At 43.1% G+C, this 18,596-nt stretch overlaps 1 protein-coding gene across 2 annotated transcripts in view; it reads left to right on the plus strand.

Annotated features, from left to right (window-relative positions):
• LOC146866026 (cytochrome P450 1A1-like) overlaps positions 1-18,596 on the plus strand; it is a 197,643-nt gene that overhangs the window by 144,858 nt on the left and 34,189 nt on the right. For both annotated transcript variants that reach the window (XM_085633042.1, XM_085633044.1), the window contains exons 3-5: positions 1,008-1,125; positions 2,196-2,285; positions 2,387-2,510. In XM_085633042.1, coding sequence (XP_085489168.1) covers positions 1,008-1,125; positions 2,196-2,285; positions 2,387-2,510 — 332 coding nt within the window. The remainder of the gene's footprint in view (positions 1-1,007; positions 1,126-2,195; positions 2,286-2,386; positions 2,511-18,596) is intronic.

An 18,596-nucleotide genomic window follows, 5' to 3' on the forward strand; every position in this document is an offset into this window, starting at 1 on the left:
AGCTGGCAGCCGGTGCATTTAAACGTGGGCTCACCTAATACCAAGGCCGGTAGTCTTTAATCCACTACCAGACACAGCCTGCCCCCTTTGTCTCACACTTTACTTGCAGGTTCCTGCTTTCTGTTTGTGATGGTTTAACCATCTTTATCTTCCTGTACCTTTCAGTTCTGTGTGTTCTTCTCTCCCATGTACTCTGTAAATATCTAATAGAGGAAAAATTAGTGTCAATCCCCAATAATAAGTGCCAGTGCCCCCACCGTCAACCACCAGCTCAAAATAGGCTCTGGATATTACCATGTAGTAATAGAACAATCACTTATAGCAAGTGCCGCTATAGTTAGTGTTCACTGTAAAACAAGCATTAGTGTTTCAAATTTGAGTGATTCAGCCAGGGGCCAGTAGAGCACTGTCAGTGCTCATTCTACTTGATCACATCCAAAAAAGTTAAATGACATTCTGTGCTGGCTGCTTGGTTGGGCCCACTTTGCTATCTGGTGGTGATGTTTTGGGGATTTCACGTTTAAATTACACTGAAAGAGTCTGAAAGAGAGACTGCAAGATCTCTTGTTACATGAGCTCAATGATTGATTTGGAGGTGCAGAAAGATTATTGGAATCCACTTAGGGTCTAAATACAAGGTGCATGACCCGAGGTTTCAATTTCTATAATAAATGTATTTAGTATTAATGATTGAATTGAAGATAAATCAAACTCACGTGCTACGTATTCATTTGTTTATATATAGCAGTATTGTTCAGGTTGTCAGACTATTATTGTACACAAAAGCCATTTGTTATACAATAATTTCATTTTCTGGTTGCAATGCCATGCAATAGTTTAAATAGCTATAGCAACGTGGCCACATTATTTAATATTAGGTGACCAAATTAATATTTCCTTTCTAAATCTAGTGTACTGTAACATGTCTGGTTTTCCAAACTCATATAACAATCCGAGACAGATATGGATTTTTGGAAAGAACTGACCAATGCTTCTATTTATTTTAGAACTGTGTTAGAGATATTACAGACGCCCTCATTGGAATTTGCAATAAAACACAAACAAAAGACAAAACGTTAACCAATGAGCAAATAATGTCTACAGTTGGGGACATCTTCGGAGCAGGTAAATATTGTTTTTGTTATTTGTTAAGTAAGTAGAAAAACTGACAGACAGCACTTTAGTAATTGTTCTTTAAAGAGGTTGCTGCGAAACATCAGTTATCATCAGCTAAAAATCTTCAGACCGAGTAAATCAACTCAATAAAATTGACCATGGGAGATAGTTGCAGGCAATAGTATGGGTGAAGTGTTTTTAAATGCCCACATGATTGAGAGTATGTGTTTTTGTCTTTTCCTGGTTCAACATGCATTCCCAGGAACCTTCTTACGGGTAGAAGTGAATATTGGATCAAAAATATGCTTTCTTGTTGTATTATAGCAAATATCACTTATACTAGTAACAGTTGTAAGGTTAATCATTCTTAATGATACATGGACTTTACTCCTAACCAACACAGGTTTCACCCACAGTGAATATTGCGAGCGACCTTCTCAGGGGTTTGCGGTTTTCTTCATCTGTTATTTCTCTTTCTGTTATAAAAGGATCTGTAATACCTTTCTTGATTGGGTCCTGTGTACATCAGTCATTTTGCAGTTCAACCCAAATGACTTGAATTCACTAAGGATTGTCTAGCAAGTGCAAGACTAATTTGAAAATGGGTACTTTCCTGGTGATCTAGGCTGGACAAGTCATGAACAACAATCATTACATGGTTTCCACTGTACTGTCAAAATAACTATTGGGTTAACCTTTATTTCCCTTTCAATTGTCTTTCCCCCCTCCCTTTCATTTTATCTTCCATCATCATATTTGCAGTGAAATGTCATAGCATGGCTGAAAGCTATTAGAATTTTGAAAATTATTTAACATCTGGCAACACATATTTCTATTCTATGGATTTTCCAAGAGAGCGCAAGAGAGCCTGATCCATGCCGGGCCATTATGATATCCAAATAAGGAATCTTAACATACAATTAAACACAAAGGAAATCATAGATAAACTAGGTGATTATCCTGAAGGTGTGGGATTTAACCTGGCCTCCAAGACCTTACATTTGACACCATTGTCCTAAATGATACACAACATGCTTGCTTTAACCATGCAGAATAAATATCCCTTTGTTTTCCCCTAGGTTTTGACACTGTATCATCTGCTCTTCAGTGGATAGTTCTGTATCTGTTTCACTGTCCTGAAGCACAAATCAAGATCCATGAAGAAATTGGTAACATCAATATATGAGAACAGTTTAACATTTATAAATGATTGACCTAAATGAAACATGATTTTAAATACAGGCAAAAAAAGCTGCTATTTTCTTTGCAGATGAACAGATTGGAAACACCAGGCTCCCAAGGTTTGAAGACAGAACTAAATTACATTACACTGAAGCATTTATCAATGAAGTCTTGAGGCATTCATCCTTTGTGCCATTTACGTTACCTCACTGGTAAGTGCGTACAAGGATCTTCAATCCTGCATGCCTTTAGTCTAGATTCCTTACGACTGTTAAAGAAAATAGGAGCCAGTTCTGCCAATACTCTCTTAAGAGAAGATTGTGGGTGCACAGCATCTAAATCTATTTGTCCAAGTTGTTCATTTAGTGTATATTTATATTGATTACGAGCTTAAACAAACTGATAGTGTACATAGTAATGCAGAAAATATCAATAGCAAGGTGCAGACTTGAGTTTAGAATATAAAAGCTCATCATATTGATAGGCCACTGTCCTGTTTTATTTAGACACGGTCTACGTTTTACAAGTGAGCTGGTGCTCCTCCCAGTATACGAAAATCAAATTGCTCTGTGACCCTTTTTTTGGTGGGCAGTGGCTACATAAGGGCTAGTCAAAGTATACGCCCCTAAATCACATGCTCATCTGCTTTATTTCTCCATGGCTCTCATCTCATTTTCATTAGCTGAGGGTTACCCATTATTTGGAGTCTTGAATACGCCCACACATCCACTTGGCTGTTTCACTAGCGCTTTTGCTGCAACAGACAGTCCGTCCCCGCAACAATAATGGCCCGAGCTATGACTATCTGCACCACATAGCAGAATCCACCTAAAGGGTCCTGTTCGCCAATGGCGGATCACTTTTTAGAGCTGGGAGCTGCAGCTATGCCACCGTAAGGCAAGGTACAGGGAACCATGACTAAATGAGAAATACAGTTAAACTAGATAGGTATAGGGCCAAAAAGGAAGTTGCATAGAAGAAGAAAATTGATGTAACAAAAAGAGGCAAATGACTAGAAACAAGGAGAAATGGAAGCATAATAAAGTCTAGATGCAATATGAAAATGTGAATCACAGGACTGGGGGTAATGACATATAGGGACAGGCATTTTTGGCAATGGAATAGTGGCATAGGACTGCAGAGGCAATGAATATGAGAAAAGCAGGATTCTGAAGTCAATGGTGAAAAGAGTGACAGAATTGGAAATGCCAAAATGTAAAAGCAGACAGGATTCTGGAGAATGAGAAACAAGGTCTTGACTCTGTGGGCAATGAGAATGCCATGGACAAAGCAGACATCTTAGTGGCAATGTCATGGAAAGAAGAACATGACTACTGAGGCTACAAGAGAAGGTGAGAGTTAGGACATTTAAAACCATGACAGTGAGGGAAAGGACACTGGTAAATTTGAAAGAGCGACAGGATGAGAGGCACATTGTGAAAAAAAGGAGAATTCTCTGTTGGTTATCAGGTAGGTACAGAGGCATGAGGCAATCCACTATAAAGACATAGTAAAATGGGGAACACGAATGACACACCTATGATGGACTGTTGGCCAAATTTTCATTTTGAGAGCTTTTGTAGGTAAAACATTCTACAGCCAGTGCCAGCCCTCTATTAATCCTCCTCTGCTCCCAGGCCTCTGGTTCCTTACCTCCACTACCTTTTAATCTGCCTCAGTTATTCCACCACCTGACATACCCAGATTCAAAGTGTGCTGAGAGCTCTCTCACAGTATGGCACGTGGTGGTTCCATGGCAGACCAAAATGGTTGTTGAAGTTCAGCGTGCTCTGCAGACCACGTCAATGGTTCTGGATCTGAGGTGCGTGAATGAGAGAAAGGTGTTGGTAGCCATGTTCTTTATTAGTGCCATATGTGATGTCCAGAGAGTCTGCAAATAGGATAATGCATCAGAGAGTGATCACATTTTACACTTCTAGTGGAAAGCGATGAAAGTGTGAATTTAAGTGAAGACAATAGGTGTGAGGATAGCTTCAGAAGCAGTATATACAAATCAATAAGGGTGGTGGCTTTACAGGTACTTGACTCCCATGTTATGCAAACAGCTGTGATGTTCTCGCTCTTCTTAATTACAAATAATGTTTCATGGATTTGAGTTTCTTTGACATTTTTTCTGTAATTTGCATGTTGGTACTGGAAAGCAGCTACCCATTGTGCACAACAGAGGTTTTTGGAAGATATACTTCTGCCCAGTGTAGCACTTTGAATGCAGGGGCAATATGGCCCTTTCTGTTTAGGTTGCAAACTTTTCTGGCTGCAGATTTCAGAATTTATTGTAGTTTGGAGTTTTAATCAGAACAACTTACAGTCTATTGACATAGTACAGTCTTTCTATTACTCAAATTAGACAGACCCATACTAGAGCTATATATAAGAAACCCAGGTAGAGGTAAATGTTTTGTAGGATTCTCCTTGTATCAAATGAGTAACTAGTCACTTTGGGATTGAAGAGATGTGTTAGAGTCCTTAATCGCTACAATGTCTTTCACTTTAGTCAAAGTGATAGCTGTCTGACCCATATTCTGGGTCAAGGGGATATGGAGCTAAGTGTGAGTATTTCTGTTTTTGAAGAATTCAGCTTGAAATGATTCTCTAGTATCCATTGATCCACAGTTAATAAGAATCCCCAGATGCTTGAAGATCTGACCAGTGAGGGCTTTTTGATGTTTAAAATGATTTTAGTGTCATGTGCTTAGTTGTAGTAGGTGTGGTTAAAAAAATTCACGTTCCAGATGAGGGAGTAGGCAAATGCTGAAGAGTAGGGATATGATATTATAGCCCTTCGGAAACACTTGCTGAACTAGAGAAGGATGAAAGATTCATTGGTGATACGGAGACAATTTGGGGCCAGTACTGTGAGGTAGATTTTTATCTAGTACAGTGGCGTGCCATTGTATCCCACCATCATATAGCCTTCGATCTGGTAGCTAGTGGGTCACCCTGCATCAGAACCTAATAATAGGTTCAGTAATCATGGAGCAGCAACCCCATTGTTGTTGACAGAGATTTTAAGATTGTCCCAAATTGAGATTACTGCTGGTATGTTGTTTCCATAGTGTGAACCCATTCGCTCTGACTGAAAATCGTTAAGTTCAATGAAAGTGGCTATCTGACAAACGCTGCCTTTTCAATGAGTTTGCCTAAGAAAGGCCCCTGTGCTCTAAGTCTGTAGTTAGCTCGGTCAGCTTGGGTCAAATCACAGTTTCTTTAGGACAGGTTTGTTAGGAAGGAGTTTCTCTAGTCAGTATGCAGCAGGGAAGTCCAGTAGTATTGACTTAAAAATGTTCGACAGTTAAAGGCCAGTGGCATAACCAGCCATGTTTATGTCTTCAAGCAGTTTCTTTATGTCAGTAGGTTTAATAGGCACTGTGTGGGTTGAGGATTCAGAGAAGCCTGATTTGGTAGGGGAGATTTTGACTGGATGTTGCTTGGTTCTGAATGGAAATAAGCTTTGATGTTAGAGGCTTTCTTGTGGAAATGTTTTGCTAAGGTTTCACAGAGTTCCAGCAGTGTTTTTATGTACTAATATCAAATTCAGGTTCCATAATTAATTGATCATTCTGAAGAGCTCTTTATGTTTATGAAGTCTCCGTGATGTGTTGTGTTTAGTGGCAGACTTTGGCCTTTTTGAAGGAGGTGTGGTTGATTCAGTTTCACTTTTGGAGCTACTTTGTATCAATTAGGTTGAGTGGATACCTCCAAAGTCTTTCAAGATCTGGCATTTGTTTTTTTGTACTTTTGCATTGTAGATGAACTAGCTGTTTGTCCTGTTATGTCTCAGGCATATAATTTTCAGAAGGGTAACCAAGTCAAAGGACTAGGTTAACCACTGATGGAGTTGTTGTACAGATATTTCCAGTCACAGGTTTTAGGAGGTGGAAAAGGATTCTTGGAATGTGTTTACACTGAATTTCTTGTAAGATCTAATAGGTATGACTATATTACTGCTTATAGAATTGTTAGTTGCTGTGTTAATGTTCAGTGTGAAATGGATGGTCTGATAAGTATTCTATGTAATGGGGTTTATTCAAGCCAAGTGAGCAAGAATAAATCTATTCGTTTGAATATAGCATCAAGTTGGTGCAGGCTGAATGGGTTTGATTCCAGACCAATTGGTAGAAGCGGGTGCTTTAATGTTAGAAGGCAAAGAGGTCTGGCGTAGGGCTAGATTGTCAAGCCAGCTGTTTGAATACCCTAGTTTTCACAGGTTTGTGTTATCCAAAGTAGCTACAGTTATTTTGTCCAGAACTGAGTCTGTACAATTGTTGGGTGAGCATGAGAAATAAATGAGGAGGAATGAGGCTAAGAATGTTGCACACAGACAGTTTTGGTCTATCATTGATTAATTTAAAAAAATAGAGAAATCCTTGATGTATGCATGGCCTTTCTGTCGATCAATGTTTGTCCTTAAGATAAGGGCAATTCTTGAAGAGAGTTGTGTATTACGTCCCCATTGGGATTTTCTTTGCATAGAAGGTGAACATCAAGCAACATATCAGTGATGAAAAGTATGTCAAGTTTGAAGTCTGCTGATAGCTCATAGATATGATTAATGATCTAACTAAGAGATATCACATTTACTAGCTTGCTTGATAGTTGGTTTGTATTATATTTGGGCGGTGGCTAGTTGAATCCTGTCAAATGCTGAAGTTCTTTTAGGGACCAAATATTGGCCTTATCATTGTATTTTCTTTATAGGTCTCTTTATGGGCACATCTGTAACCATGTCTTTTAAAGATTCTTCTGATTGATACTTGCACAATTCTACTGTGTGAGATAGTACAAAATTAGGTGGGGATCAGATGTTCTGCCTTTGGAATCCCCTGTTGGAATTGACAATGGTGCTCATGCTGGAGCTCAGTTTATAGCTCATGTTGCATCCACAGCAGGTGAGGCTGCAAAGGCTGTGAGCATTATCTGTTACATGGTTCTTTGAGTTGCTCCAGTATTCTAATTAGCAAAGTTACTTGGTTTGGAGAGAAGGGAGGGTAGAGGCAAATACACCAGAACTGCTGTGAGGAGAGTGTATAGAGGAGTGATGGGGAAGGATATTGGAGTTACAAGGGAGTTAGGAAGAGGGTTTAGCAATATGAAAAGACAGAGTTAGGTGAGAAGATGAGTAGGCTACAAGTAATTAAGACAACAAGGACATTCTACTGCTAGACCAGTTCTGTATCTTCATGATAAATATTGTGGATATACATGGGGGAAGCTGGAAAGTGGTCAACAAAAAGTTGCTTTTGGGATTTGTAGTGGGAGACAGAGCACAGGAGAGAAACAAGCATTTACAATGCAATGGTCTCGGCAATATTATAGGTAGAGCTATTGGTATTGCTCATTATTTTTTTATCATTTTTGTATCCCTAAATAAATGGCATTGTCATTTCTATTGGAATTAGCTTTTTTTTGCATATGTGATACCTATTGCATTAGCAGAGAGAGAGTGAGGTAGTGAGATAGAGAGAGAGAGTGAGGTATTGAAATAGAGAGTGAGGTAGTGAGAGAGAGTGGGGTAGATAGAGAGTGAGGTAGTGAGATAGAGAGATAGAGAGAGTGAGGTATTGAGGTAGTGAGGGGGAGGGATGTTGTGTGGTAGTGATATATAAGCACAGAGTGATGTTGTGATGTAGTGAGATAGAGAGAGGTAGTGAAAGAGACAGTGAAAGTGAGTTAGTGAGATAGAAAGAGTGAGGTAGAGAGATAGAGAGTGAGTGATGTAGTGAGTTAGAGAGAGAGAGAAGTTGTGATATAGAGAGTGAGGTAGTGATCTTTTTAGAGAGAGAAGTAAGAAGTAGTTGGAAGTGCATTTGCTCTGAGCTCATTCACGAATACAAATAAGTGTTACAGTACTTACATTTACTTTTTAATTGTGTTCTAAAGTGGAGAACGTGCAGTCTGGGTCAAAATAACACGTGGCAGGAAAGTAGCAAGAGGGGTCGAGAGAGGAGCGCAATGTGGAGAAAGAGAAATGGAGAAGTGAGAGAGCAGAGGGGGGAGAATGACTAAAATATTGGAAGAGGAAAGGAAATGAAGGGAGGAAGAAAGGAAAGGAAATGAAGGGAGGAAGAAAGGAAAGGTGGAGGAGCGATGAGGGTCGAGGGTGACGCGGAGGATGCGCGTGTCTCTCTGACTCATGCCTGATACAATGCAGGACATACAGGGGTCTGCAGTGGGGGCGGTACAGGCTAAGGGGCCAACAGGTGACTCATACAGTCAGGCACCTGACGTGAGGAAATGTTCAGGCCTAAAGATCAGGCGAGCAGCGCTGTGGGCGAGCTGCAGGGGTGCTCCGAGGCTCCCGACCCCACGAGCTCGGAGATTCATTATCAGAGATTTCTCCCACGATGACCCCCGATCCCAAGCAGCGTTTCATGAGGCCCTTATCCGCGAGCGTGGCCCCCTGTTCTTTCAGTGCCCGGGCCTCATGTGGTCTCCAGTCCGGCCCTGCACATATAGGCCTTGGTGCCAAAGTCTTTTTTAATAAAAGTGGAAGTGGTCTGTCAGCCTCTGCGTTCCAAGCCCCGCCCCTCGTAACTTCACCCCCTGCCCCCAGTGCATGGGTTCCCGGAGTACATGGTTTCCAGTTTCAGCGCTGGATAGAGGTGGGTCGTGGGGGGGGGGTGAATCAAGTGACCCCCGCCCCTCGTGGCTTCACCCCCTGCCCCCAATGCATGGGTTCCTGGAGTACATGTGTTCCAGTTTCAGCGCTGGATAGAGGTGGTCCGTAGGGGGGGGGGTGAATCAAGTGACCCCCGCCCCCTCCCTCTCACAGATACGTTGTAAAGTAATTAAGGAGGATGTGCAGTTTTATCACCAGCTCAGCTCAGGGTGTCTGGCGCTGGGTGTGTCTTATCAGCAGTGTCCAGGAAAGGGCGTCCGATGCCAGGTAAGCCGGGCCCATCTCTACCTGGCCGAGGGCAACGGGCGGAGGGTGCTCTAAACACACCTGTGACGTCAGGAGAGAGACGTTTACAGCAGGAAAGATCAGCAGCTTGACTTCTACCAGAGACTGAGAGGATGGAGGGTCCAGGCTGTCAGAAAAAGAGCGCTGTGCAGAAGATTGTGGATGCGATAGAGAACAAAAAAGCCCAGCCCACCCCCGAGACCCCAGGACCGGCTGAGAGTGATGCAGACTGCGAGACAGGGACCCTCCCCCCCCCCCCTTACAAAGAGGCCAGCCCCAGGAGAGACCGGAGAGACTCCTCACCGTGCACCCCAGCAAGGGTACACCCTCCAATGCCCGACCCCCCCCTGTCCCTGCCGGAGCCCGGGGGCCAGGATTGCTCAGGACCGAGGCCAGGGGGTGTGGATGGAGCTGGCTCAGAGGGGCAGAGAGGGGATGGAGACAGGAGGGTTAGGAGGGATTCGGAGCTGGGGCTTCACGAAGACACAGAGCGAGGAGGAGAAGATGCGGAGTCAGGGGGTGAGAAGCTGCTGGGGAGGGAGAGTCCGGAAAGGAGAGACGCTCTGAAGGAGGGGTCTGGGTCAGAGGGACAGGGAGAAGAGGGGCTCATGCAGGGTAAGGGAGACAGGAGGGAGAACGGTGGCTCAGGGCTTCACGAAGACACAGAGAGAGGAGGAGAAGATGCGGAGTCAGGGGGTAAGAAGCTGCTGGGGAGGGAGAGCCCGGACAGGAGAGACGCTCTGAAGGAGGGGTCTGGGTCAGAGGGACAGGGAGAAGAGGGGCTCATGCAGGGTAAGGGAGACAGGAGGGAGAAAGGGGGCTCAGGGCTTCACGAAGACACAAAGAGAGGAGGAGAAGATGCGGAGGCAGGGGGATTGAAGCTGCTGGGGAGGGAGAGCCCGGACAGGAGAGAGGCCCTGAAGGAGAGGCCTGGGACAGAGCGGCAGAGCCTGATACAGAGGACAGGAGCTGAGAGGATGGAGAGTCCGGGCTGTTAGGAGGTGAGAGGTGTGAAGGAGCGTGTGAGAGCGATGGGGCAGAGAAAGGCCCACAGCACCCCAGGACCGCCTGCGAGTGATGCAGACTGTGAGACAGGGACCCCCCAACGAGGTCAGCCCCAGGAGAGACCGGAGAGACTCCTCACCGTGCACCACAGCAAGGGTAAACACTGAAATGCCCGACCCCGCCCCCCCCCGTCCCTGCCGGAGCCCGGGGGCCAGGTTAGCTCAGGAACTGAGGGGATGGAGGGTCCGGGCTGTCCGAAGGGGGGCGCTGTGAAGAAGACTGTGAAAGAAATAGAGTCTAGGCTAAAGAGCCCGGGCAGGAGAGAGGCCCCTCTTGCATCGTACTTGCGCCTCTCCCTCCATTCCGAGGTTGGCCGAATTTACCGACGAATTTACCGACCTAGAAAGGATGGGGGCTGGGTTCTGAAATCAATTTTGGACAGTAGTCCGTCAAATTATACCTTTAACGCCGCAGTGCGCGGATAGTCCGGAGTAGCGCCGCGAGCACAGAGGTGCGCTAGGCATGACCCAGGCTCCTGGGGCCCTCATACAAGCCTTTCATTCGAAGGAGAAAACGAGTTCGCAGCAGCTATAGTGCTAACACAATAACCTCACATCATTTGTAGCGCCAAAAAGTGTGCATTCAAGTGCCGTGCACTTAAACATCTATGTATACATACATAATACATCACTGTATTTCTTGAGCTTTTAAAATGAGCCGTGCGATCCCCGAAATATTAAAGGAGATATTGGTACTCATTTTATCAAGGTGAAAGGCAGAGGGCAATGGGATTCCAACTCATTTTAAATTTTTCTTCAGATTTAATTGAGAGAGGAGAATTAAACTTTGAGATGGAAAACGAAGTCCAACCAACTCAAAAGCCACACTTTTAGACTAGGAAGAAAGGATGAAAAGCTGAGCCGGAGGACTTATTTTAACAACGCGTCTACGAGTGGAACATTAAAATATTAAAGGGGTCGTGTCTCGGCAAACCGTTTCTTCGACATTTGAAACGGCAGCACTTTTGTGGAGTGGCGAGGGAAGGAGCCCTCTGCGATCAAAGGACAAGAAGAATCACTCGATACAGCAGGCTCTACCAACATATTATTTTGAACATTTATCGTACGCGAATTAATTTAGTTTGGCGCAAACTTCGAAAGAAGTCATCTCGCAGAGATTTGTATCGGGAGGAGGCTGTCGGTCTGTGATGCGCACAGGGCAGCCGGCATGGAGCAGGCTGCACCTGGGAGCTGTGCACAGGATTCCCGAGCCCGGCGCCGCCCGCAACGCCCTCGGAGCTTCTTGATTGCTAAAAAATGGCGGATGGAAGCTTCCAAACTTTTTCGGAATCGAGGGCGTGTTCCTGCTGTTCTAAAAGGGCGTGGCTAAAAAGTGGAAAGAACAGCAAGGAACACGCCCCCGAATCTGAAAAAGACGGAGCCTATTTGGAGGGATGGCTCTCTCCTCCAATGGCTGGCCTCCGTTTAGGAAGCCAGCCAATGGAGGAGAAGCAAAAAGAGAGGCGGGCTAAATAGCCACTCTAGGAAACATTAAATCTTCCGACTTCCGGTTCTGCCTTCGGCAGACCGGTAGTCCTCGACCTAAAAAGAGTTTGTTGAGAGAGGTGTATATATAGTTGGGGAGAGAGAGACTTGAAGCATAGGGATAGACTTGAACAAAAACCAAGAGGGATTTGAGACAAATGAGAGGTTGGGAACATGGTGATCAGTTTGCCTTTAGGGAGACCTGAAGATGGAGGTCGGCACATGCGAGATAGTTTAGACGGAGTGGTAGGGAAAGAAGGAAGGTGTTGGGTTAGGGGTGGAATAGAAGGTGATGGGTATGAATGAGGGAGGGGCAGGAGGAAATTAGAATTCTATTCATGCATAATGGAGGGCAACTTTGAGCATTCTCATTTGCAAGAATTTTGGCAGTTTCGTGAAGCACATGACCCATTGTTTCTTAACCATTGATTATGCTCAAGCAGTTTGCTGGGACTAATAAGATGGGCGATTTGTTCTGGATAATATAACAATACCAAAAACAGAATTATTAACTTGTGTAACCCAAGGATGTCCCTGGAAACCAGAGGTATCTAGGATTTGCCCAGAGGTCAACAATATTTGGTCTGAGAGGCTTACTCAGAGGTACAGCTAGGAAAATACAGGAAGAGATTTATATGCTATAGTAGTAGATATCAGAGACCCACCAAAATCAGGTTAGGCAACCCCAGAAAAAAAGATACACACTATTGTAGTAGACCTGAGAGGACCACATAGAATCAATGTTATATCATCTTGGGAAGGGTGGTTCTAACATTAAAATAGTTGGTCTAAGAGCCCACCCAGAAGCAAGTTAGGGGAACTCGTGAGAGGAACTAGACACTTCTGTGGTAGGTCCGAGATGCTCACCCAGAAGCAGAGTTAGGAGATAGACAGACTTAGACCAGAATTAGGATAACTGAAGGAAAGGAGTTAAACAATATAACAGTAGGTCTGAGAGGCTCATGCAGAAGTTGAGTTAGAGCAAACCAGGAGGTGAACTTGACACTATAAAAGTAGGTCTGGGGGGCCTAATCAGATGTGGGACTAGGGAAATCAAGGAATGGGAGCTACACACCACAGTACTATATTTCAGAGACCCACCCAGAAGCAAATTTAGGGCAGGCATTAGATACACTCACAAGAACTAAACGGAAGAATTTTAATGTGGCTACCTGAAGTACACCTACTCGGAGGTATCAGTCACACATAGATGGAAGAAAGGTTTATACTTATTTCTTCACTGGATGAGTCAGGTTTTTGCTGGGGAGATTGGAGTGCACAGAAGGATGATTTCTGCTTAAAGGCCCAAACATGTTTGACACCACATGAAGATGCCCTTAACCTTGCTACTCTTTGCTTAGACGCCTGGCTAAGTACCATAGGAGGAGAGGTTTAATTGAAGTAACGAGGAGAACCAGTTGAAAAAAAGGCCCACATGAGGAGAGGGCTAGGTGTAATATATTTATTTATATATTTGCAATTTGTTCTAGTGCTGCTTTAATAGGAAGGTGTAAGTGCACTTTAAAGAATAACTACAAAAGTACAATTATCAAATCAGAGATGAAATGCAGAATAACCAGTAGTAGAAGTGCCAAGGAGGCGAGAACAATCAGAGCATACCAGATGTGCCATGAGTAGAGAAGGCGACTGACAATGGTGATTGTAGGAATTAGTTAAGGTGAATGTGTAAAAGGTAGAAATGTTGACATTTCCTGAAGGTAAGCCCAATTGGTTTCTGATGGACGTAAGGAAGGAGTTCTGGAAGCTGGTTGCAGCTCACAAATACAATTATTTTATTTCTAGTAACGTGCTCAAGGCAGGAGTTTCCAAAAGAAGACAGTTTTTTTCTCCGAAGTCTTCTCTCTTCGCCAACCATAATGAGTCGGGTGGGCAGACTCACGGAGTTTTACTCCGTGGTATTCTGCGGAGTTGCATGAAAACACCACGAGATTCTGCAGAGTTCCACGAAAGGGCAGACATCAGCACATTGCGCTGCTTGCACTGATTTTAATGCCAGGAGCTTGTTCCATGCTGGAATATCAGTGTGAGCGGCATGCCAAAGGGCGCTGCTGCTCAAGTTGATTTTGCTGCCGCTCAAGTAGATTTTTTACTTGAGCTTCAACTTTCTCACCACAAGCTGTCGCCACAGCCCGTGTTGGGAAAATCTCACCTGGTACCCTTCTACAGCCCAAAAATCATGCATGGGGATGGCAATTTTCGCTCATCAACTTACTGTTGGCGAGCCGTGCAGGACAAAAATCTCTAATCTCTGCCAAGCGTTCATTGGCGGAGTTTTGCTTGAAGTCGGCGTTACCACAACTCCACCAACTCCGCCAGAGGAGTGGAATTCATTGTCCATCTCTAATGATAAGGAGAGCTGTGAGGTAAGGTAGGAAGGGGACTTGAGATGGATGGGTGGGGCATCCGATTTTGAATTGAATTCTGAAGTGAATGGGAGAGCCAGTGGAGCTCACTCAACTGGAGTCATGTTATGATATTTGCTTTCAGAGCAAACCAGCCAGACAGTTGCAAGAAATACTGATTTGGATTGGGGATACTGGGCCACAAGTGCCTGAAACTGAGCCCTTAATTATATGGTAGTGTCTATAGGAGGATGCACAACTAAAATTGGTGAAATAACCACTATCTTCAACACAGCAATCCAACTATACAAATCACATTCTGGATAGCAGCAACTTCACCATCGTATGGGCATCCTTACCCTCTAATATGAGAAATATTTGTGGCACACATTTGTGGAATAACATCCTTTTTATTCAATGTTTTCAATATGCCCTTGCAGTCTTTGTCAGGCAGACCTCAAGACTCCTGAAAATGAAGAACTTTGAACATAAATATAACATTCAGATAAAGGATCTAAAGTCTACGGTATCAAGACGTACTTAATAGATGGCTACCATGTTGCACAGTTACACGTGCAAGTATGTGACCTGATATGATCAATACCATGAATAGGCAGCCTACCCTGCACACTGCTGTAAAGAGTGCTGGTGGTGGAGAGAGAATCTTCAAATACAAAGGCTATTGGTTTTAAACGATAGACAAAAAATATGATAAACCTAATTAAAATATTGTGCCCTTCGTTATCAAAACCATTTTCTTTCCAGTCAGGAGGTTGTGCAAGCCTGAAAAAGAAAACTGAGGCAGTGGCATAAGTCAAGTGAAACGGAACCTCACGTTTATTTCATTGGAACTAGGTAACATAAGGTATTATTAGGCTATGTCAAGTTTGATATGATTTTTGAAGATTCCTCATTATTTCTTTAATAAATACAATTCATACCTCCTTAAGAAGGGACCTCTTGCCCAAAAATCTGTGAGGGGCTGTTTGAGAAACTAAGGATATTTGGAATAATATATACTGGATGTGATGTTTTTGCTAATATTTTTTGAAAATGTATTGAAAATGTTGAATAACAAGGATATGATTCCACAAAGGTGTGCCACAAATATTTGGCTCACAGAGCCAATATATTTTTCAGAAATTAAGATCTTGAATTTGAATACAGTGTCATATATTTTGAATTACTTTCCAATTCATAGGTCCTTCTGGGTCCACAACAAAAAGTGTGTAGATGAAAAAAATGCATAGCAGCCATATGATATATATAAAATAACTTAACCTTGTGGTGTGCATCTGAAGACTGATGACCTGACGTACAGAAACAAAATGGTAGTCAAGATCTTAGAAGTATAACAATGATTAGTACAAACACAGACAGAACGAATCTTAATTATCGGTTTACAAAAAACAGAGAGGCCCATAAATGCATTCCTAGTCTGATGGATGTACCCTAGTAAGGTCATATTGAATCCACAATGTAGTACAGGGTCCTATATCACACAAATCTGAATCGCTAAATGTTGCTCTGACCAGTGAGGGAGCTTATACAAGAAAGGGCTGGGTAGGTGGTCATGGGACAGCTGCAGTTAGAGTGCAAGGTAAGGTGGGTATTCTAAACATGCCTCTGGTGGTGTCTTTTTACGGACCATTTTCAGTTCACCTGACTAGTGGGTACCAACTGAAGAAAGTCGGGAAAAGCATATTTTATAGTTGTCTCCTTGAGGTTTGAGCCTTAAGGTAGCAGGGACCCAAATGAAAAGCAATTTAAAAAAAATAGGAGAAATTGAACCTAGGGAACAAGCACAAACCCCGGTAAAGGCGTGGAAGTAGATACAAAATGAGGACCTAGTCAGTAGCGGCTCCTCGTGGGTGTGCTGCGGGGCAGGGGTTAGTAAACTTAGTTAACTTCAGCTTATGGCTGAACGGAGTTCATTAAATAAATGAATAAATAAAACGAATTACATTGCGCGTCGGCAATGCAGCGCGTGCAATGTAATTTGTTTTATTTATTTAATAAACTCAGTTCACCCGTAAGCCGGAGTTTACTACCCCCTACCATGCCTCTCCCCCCGCCCCTCCTAGCCGCCCCACAGCACTCCCAACCGCCCGCAGGACTCCCGCGAGGAGCCACTACTGGATCTAGTAATGTCATAATGCTTTTTGGTAAGGGTTTTCTTCAACTGTGTTGAGAAGAAGCTGCTTCAAATCTGGATTTTGCAAAGAGAAAATGTCCTCCAAAGATTTTATTGTCTTTTGAAAGGATACTGTCCGTGCAAAAGTGTGGTCCTGGTTGTGTATTTATTATTGTTCCAAAATTACGTTGTTATGTACGTTATAGCCAACACGTGTTTCACCCTGTAAAGGCATGCAAGCCTATGGCTTTTTCAAGGATATATGAAACAAAAAACATTAAACTATTTTGTCATAAAGGTATTATTACTACATATATTTTTTTAAAAATAGGGTGTTACCAAGGAAAGGATCTCCGCGTGACTTTGTGATTCAAAGGAAATTTGTATTCCACCATGAAAAAGTGATGTTGAAAAAAGAACTCGTGAAGAAGGGTAAAAAGAGTAAAAAGAATGCCCCGTGCTTAGGATAAGCGAAAATAAAATGGTTGTTTTATAACATGGAAGGACTACTTGTGATCTAAAGGAGCTGCCGGTGTGTGTTTTTTAATTGGTATAATAATTGGCACTGGCAAAAAGTAAGTATCCTCAAAATGGATTTTTACCAGTGTTCTCCATAGATTGAATAACAAATAATGTATGTGTAATCACACTTTTCTTAAGTAAGGCTAAGTATATGTAAACCATCCAATGAAGTTCAAACATTTCCGTCCATTTTTAATCACATTTGTTTCATCAGTAAAAAAGTGAACAGAGCATTTGAAAATGTTTTTGTTTCCATTATCCGCTAAAGTTCGAGTGCCTGCCAGACTTTACTCATGTGATACACAGAGGTACAAAATTTCGTACAATTCAACGTGGAGAATTTAATCCCAATGCTTTTCGTGTAAGTGTTGCCCTTCCTCAGTGGTAACTACAATATAAAATCAGAGTAAACCCACGTATTATAAATGTACACTACTAAACATTTTGAAAAACACCAACAAATGTGTCTCAGTATTGTGCCCCCATGTTCAATATGCAATGTTCAAACATGTGCAACCTCTATAGTACAAACAAAACTTTCTCCCAAAACGTTTTACCAAAGGGCATGACTGGTTCTCAATAAATACATGCACTCTGTACTGCTTGTGAAAAAACCGGACCCCAGACTCATTACCAGTTCTCAATAAACGAGCGGCATGGAGCGGAAACAATTAGGTTCATTGGAGTGGGGAACCTTTTGATGCAAGTGTGACAACAAAGGACACCACCCCCTCCCTGACCAGCCTAGTATAAGTATAGGGTTTCCCACGAGAATCATATGGTAAAAAACACAGGTAGGACTCACGGTGATTGTTGTTCGATGATGCACCTGCATTACCCGAAAGGATAAACTGAGCCTAGTGGCTATTTTTGTGGGGATACTGTAGTCTTGACTAATGCCCCAGACCAGTGTGGCTAATTGTTGAGGGCAGAAACATGTTGGTGACTAGCAGACGGGTTTGAGCCATTGCGCTCTCCCTACCTGCCGAGGTAAGTGTTTTTAGTCCTACCCAAAGTCCTCACAAATAAAGGTGATAACCGAGGAACTTTGAGGTATTTTTAGATTTTCTGAACTTCCTCCTACCGCCAAGTCTTCGTAGAGGTCGAGTCCGCCCTGGTAGTACCATCTTACCAGGGTGGGGAGAGGTTGCCGATGATGAAGCATGACACTATTATGTGTGTGAGACACCCTTCTCCATTAAGGATCGCCTTCCCTTTTTAATTTGACACTCACTGAATTTAGTGATAACGGATAACCCCTCTGGTAATTTAGGACCCGGCAGTCTCCATGTATCTGTGAGCTTCTTTGCAAGCATCCTACTTGTATGTGATATATGATGTGTTTATGGGATGGTTGTATAGGTGCATTTACCTCCTCCTCTCTATTTTATGATATCAGCATGGAAGCCTAGATAAGCCTAGATAAGATCCTTTCCCTTACTGGCTCAACCAGAACTGCCAAATCAAACTTTGCAAACTGCATGCTTGGATGAAAAATAACTTCCTTCAGCTCAACACAGACAAAACCAAAGTCCTAATCTTCAGCAACAACCACTCCCTCTGAGACACCTCCTGGTGGCACTCTGAATTTGCCCACCCACCCCTACGGACCATGCAAAGAACCTCAGGATCATCCTGGACACCAACTTCTCCATGAGCAGACAGATCAACACCCTCTCGTCATCATGCTTTCACAACCTGTAAATGCTATGCAAGGTTTTTAGGTGGTTCCCACTGAACACCAGACAAACAGTCACCCAGGCTCTTATCACAAGTAGACTTGATTACAGAAACATCCCCTACAT

The sequence above is a fragment of the Triturus cristatus genome, chromosome 2_1 (assembly GCF_964204655.1).
Source record: "Triturus cristatus chromosome 2_1, aTriCri1.1, whole genome shotgun sequence".
NCBI classification, from domain to species: domain Eukaryota; kingdom Metazoa; phylum Chordata; class Amphibia; order Caudata; family Salamandridae; genus Triturus; species Triturus cristatus.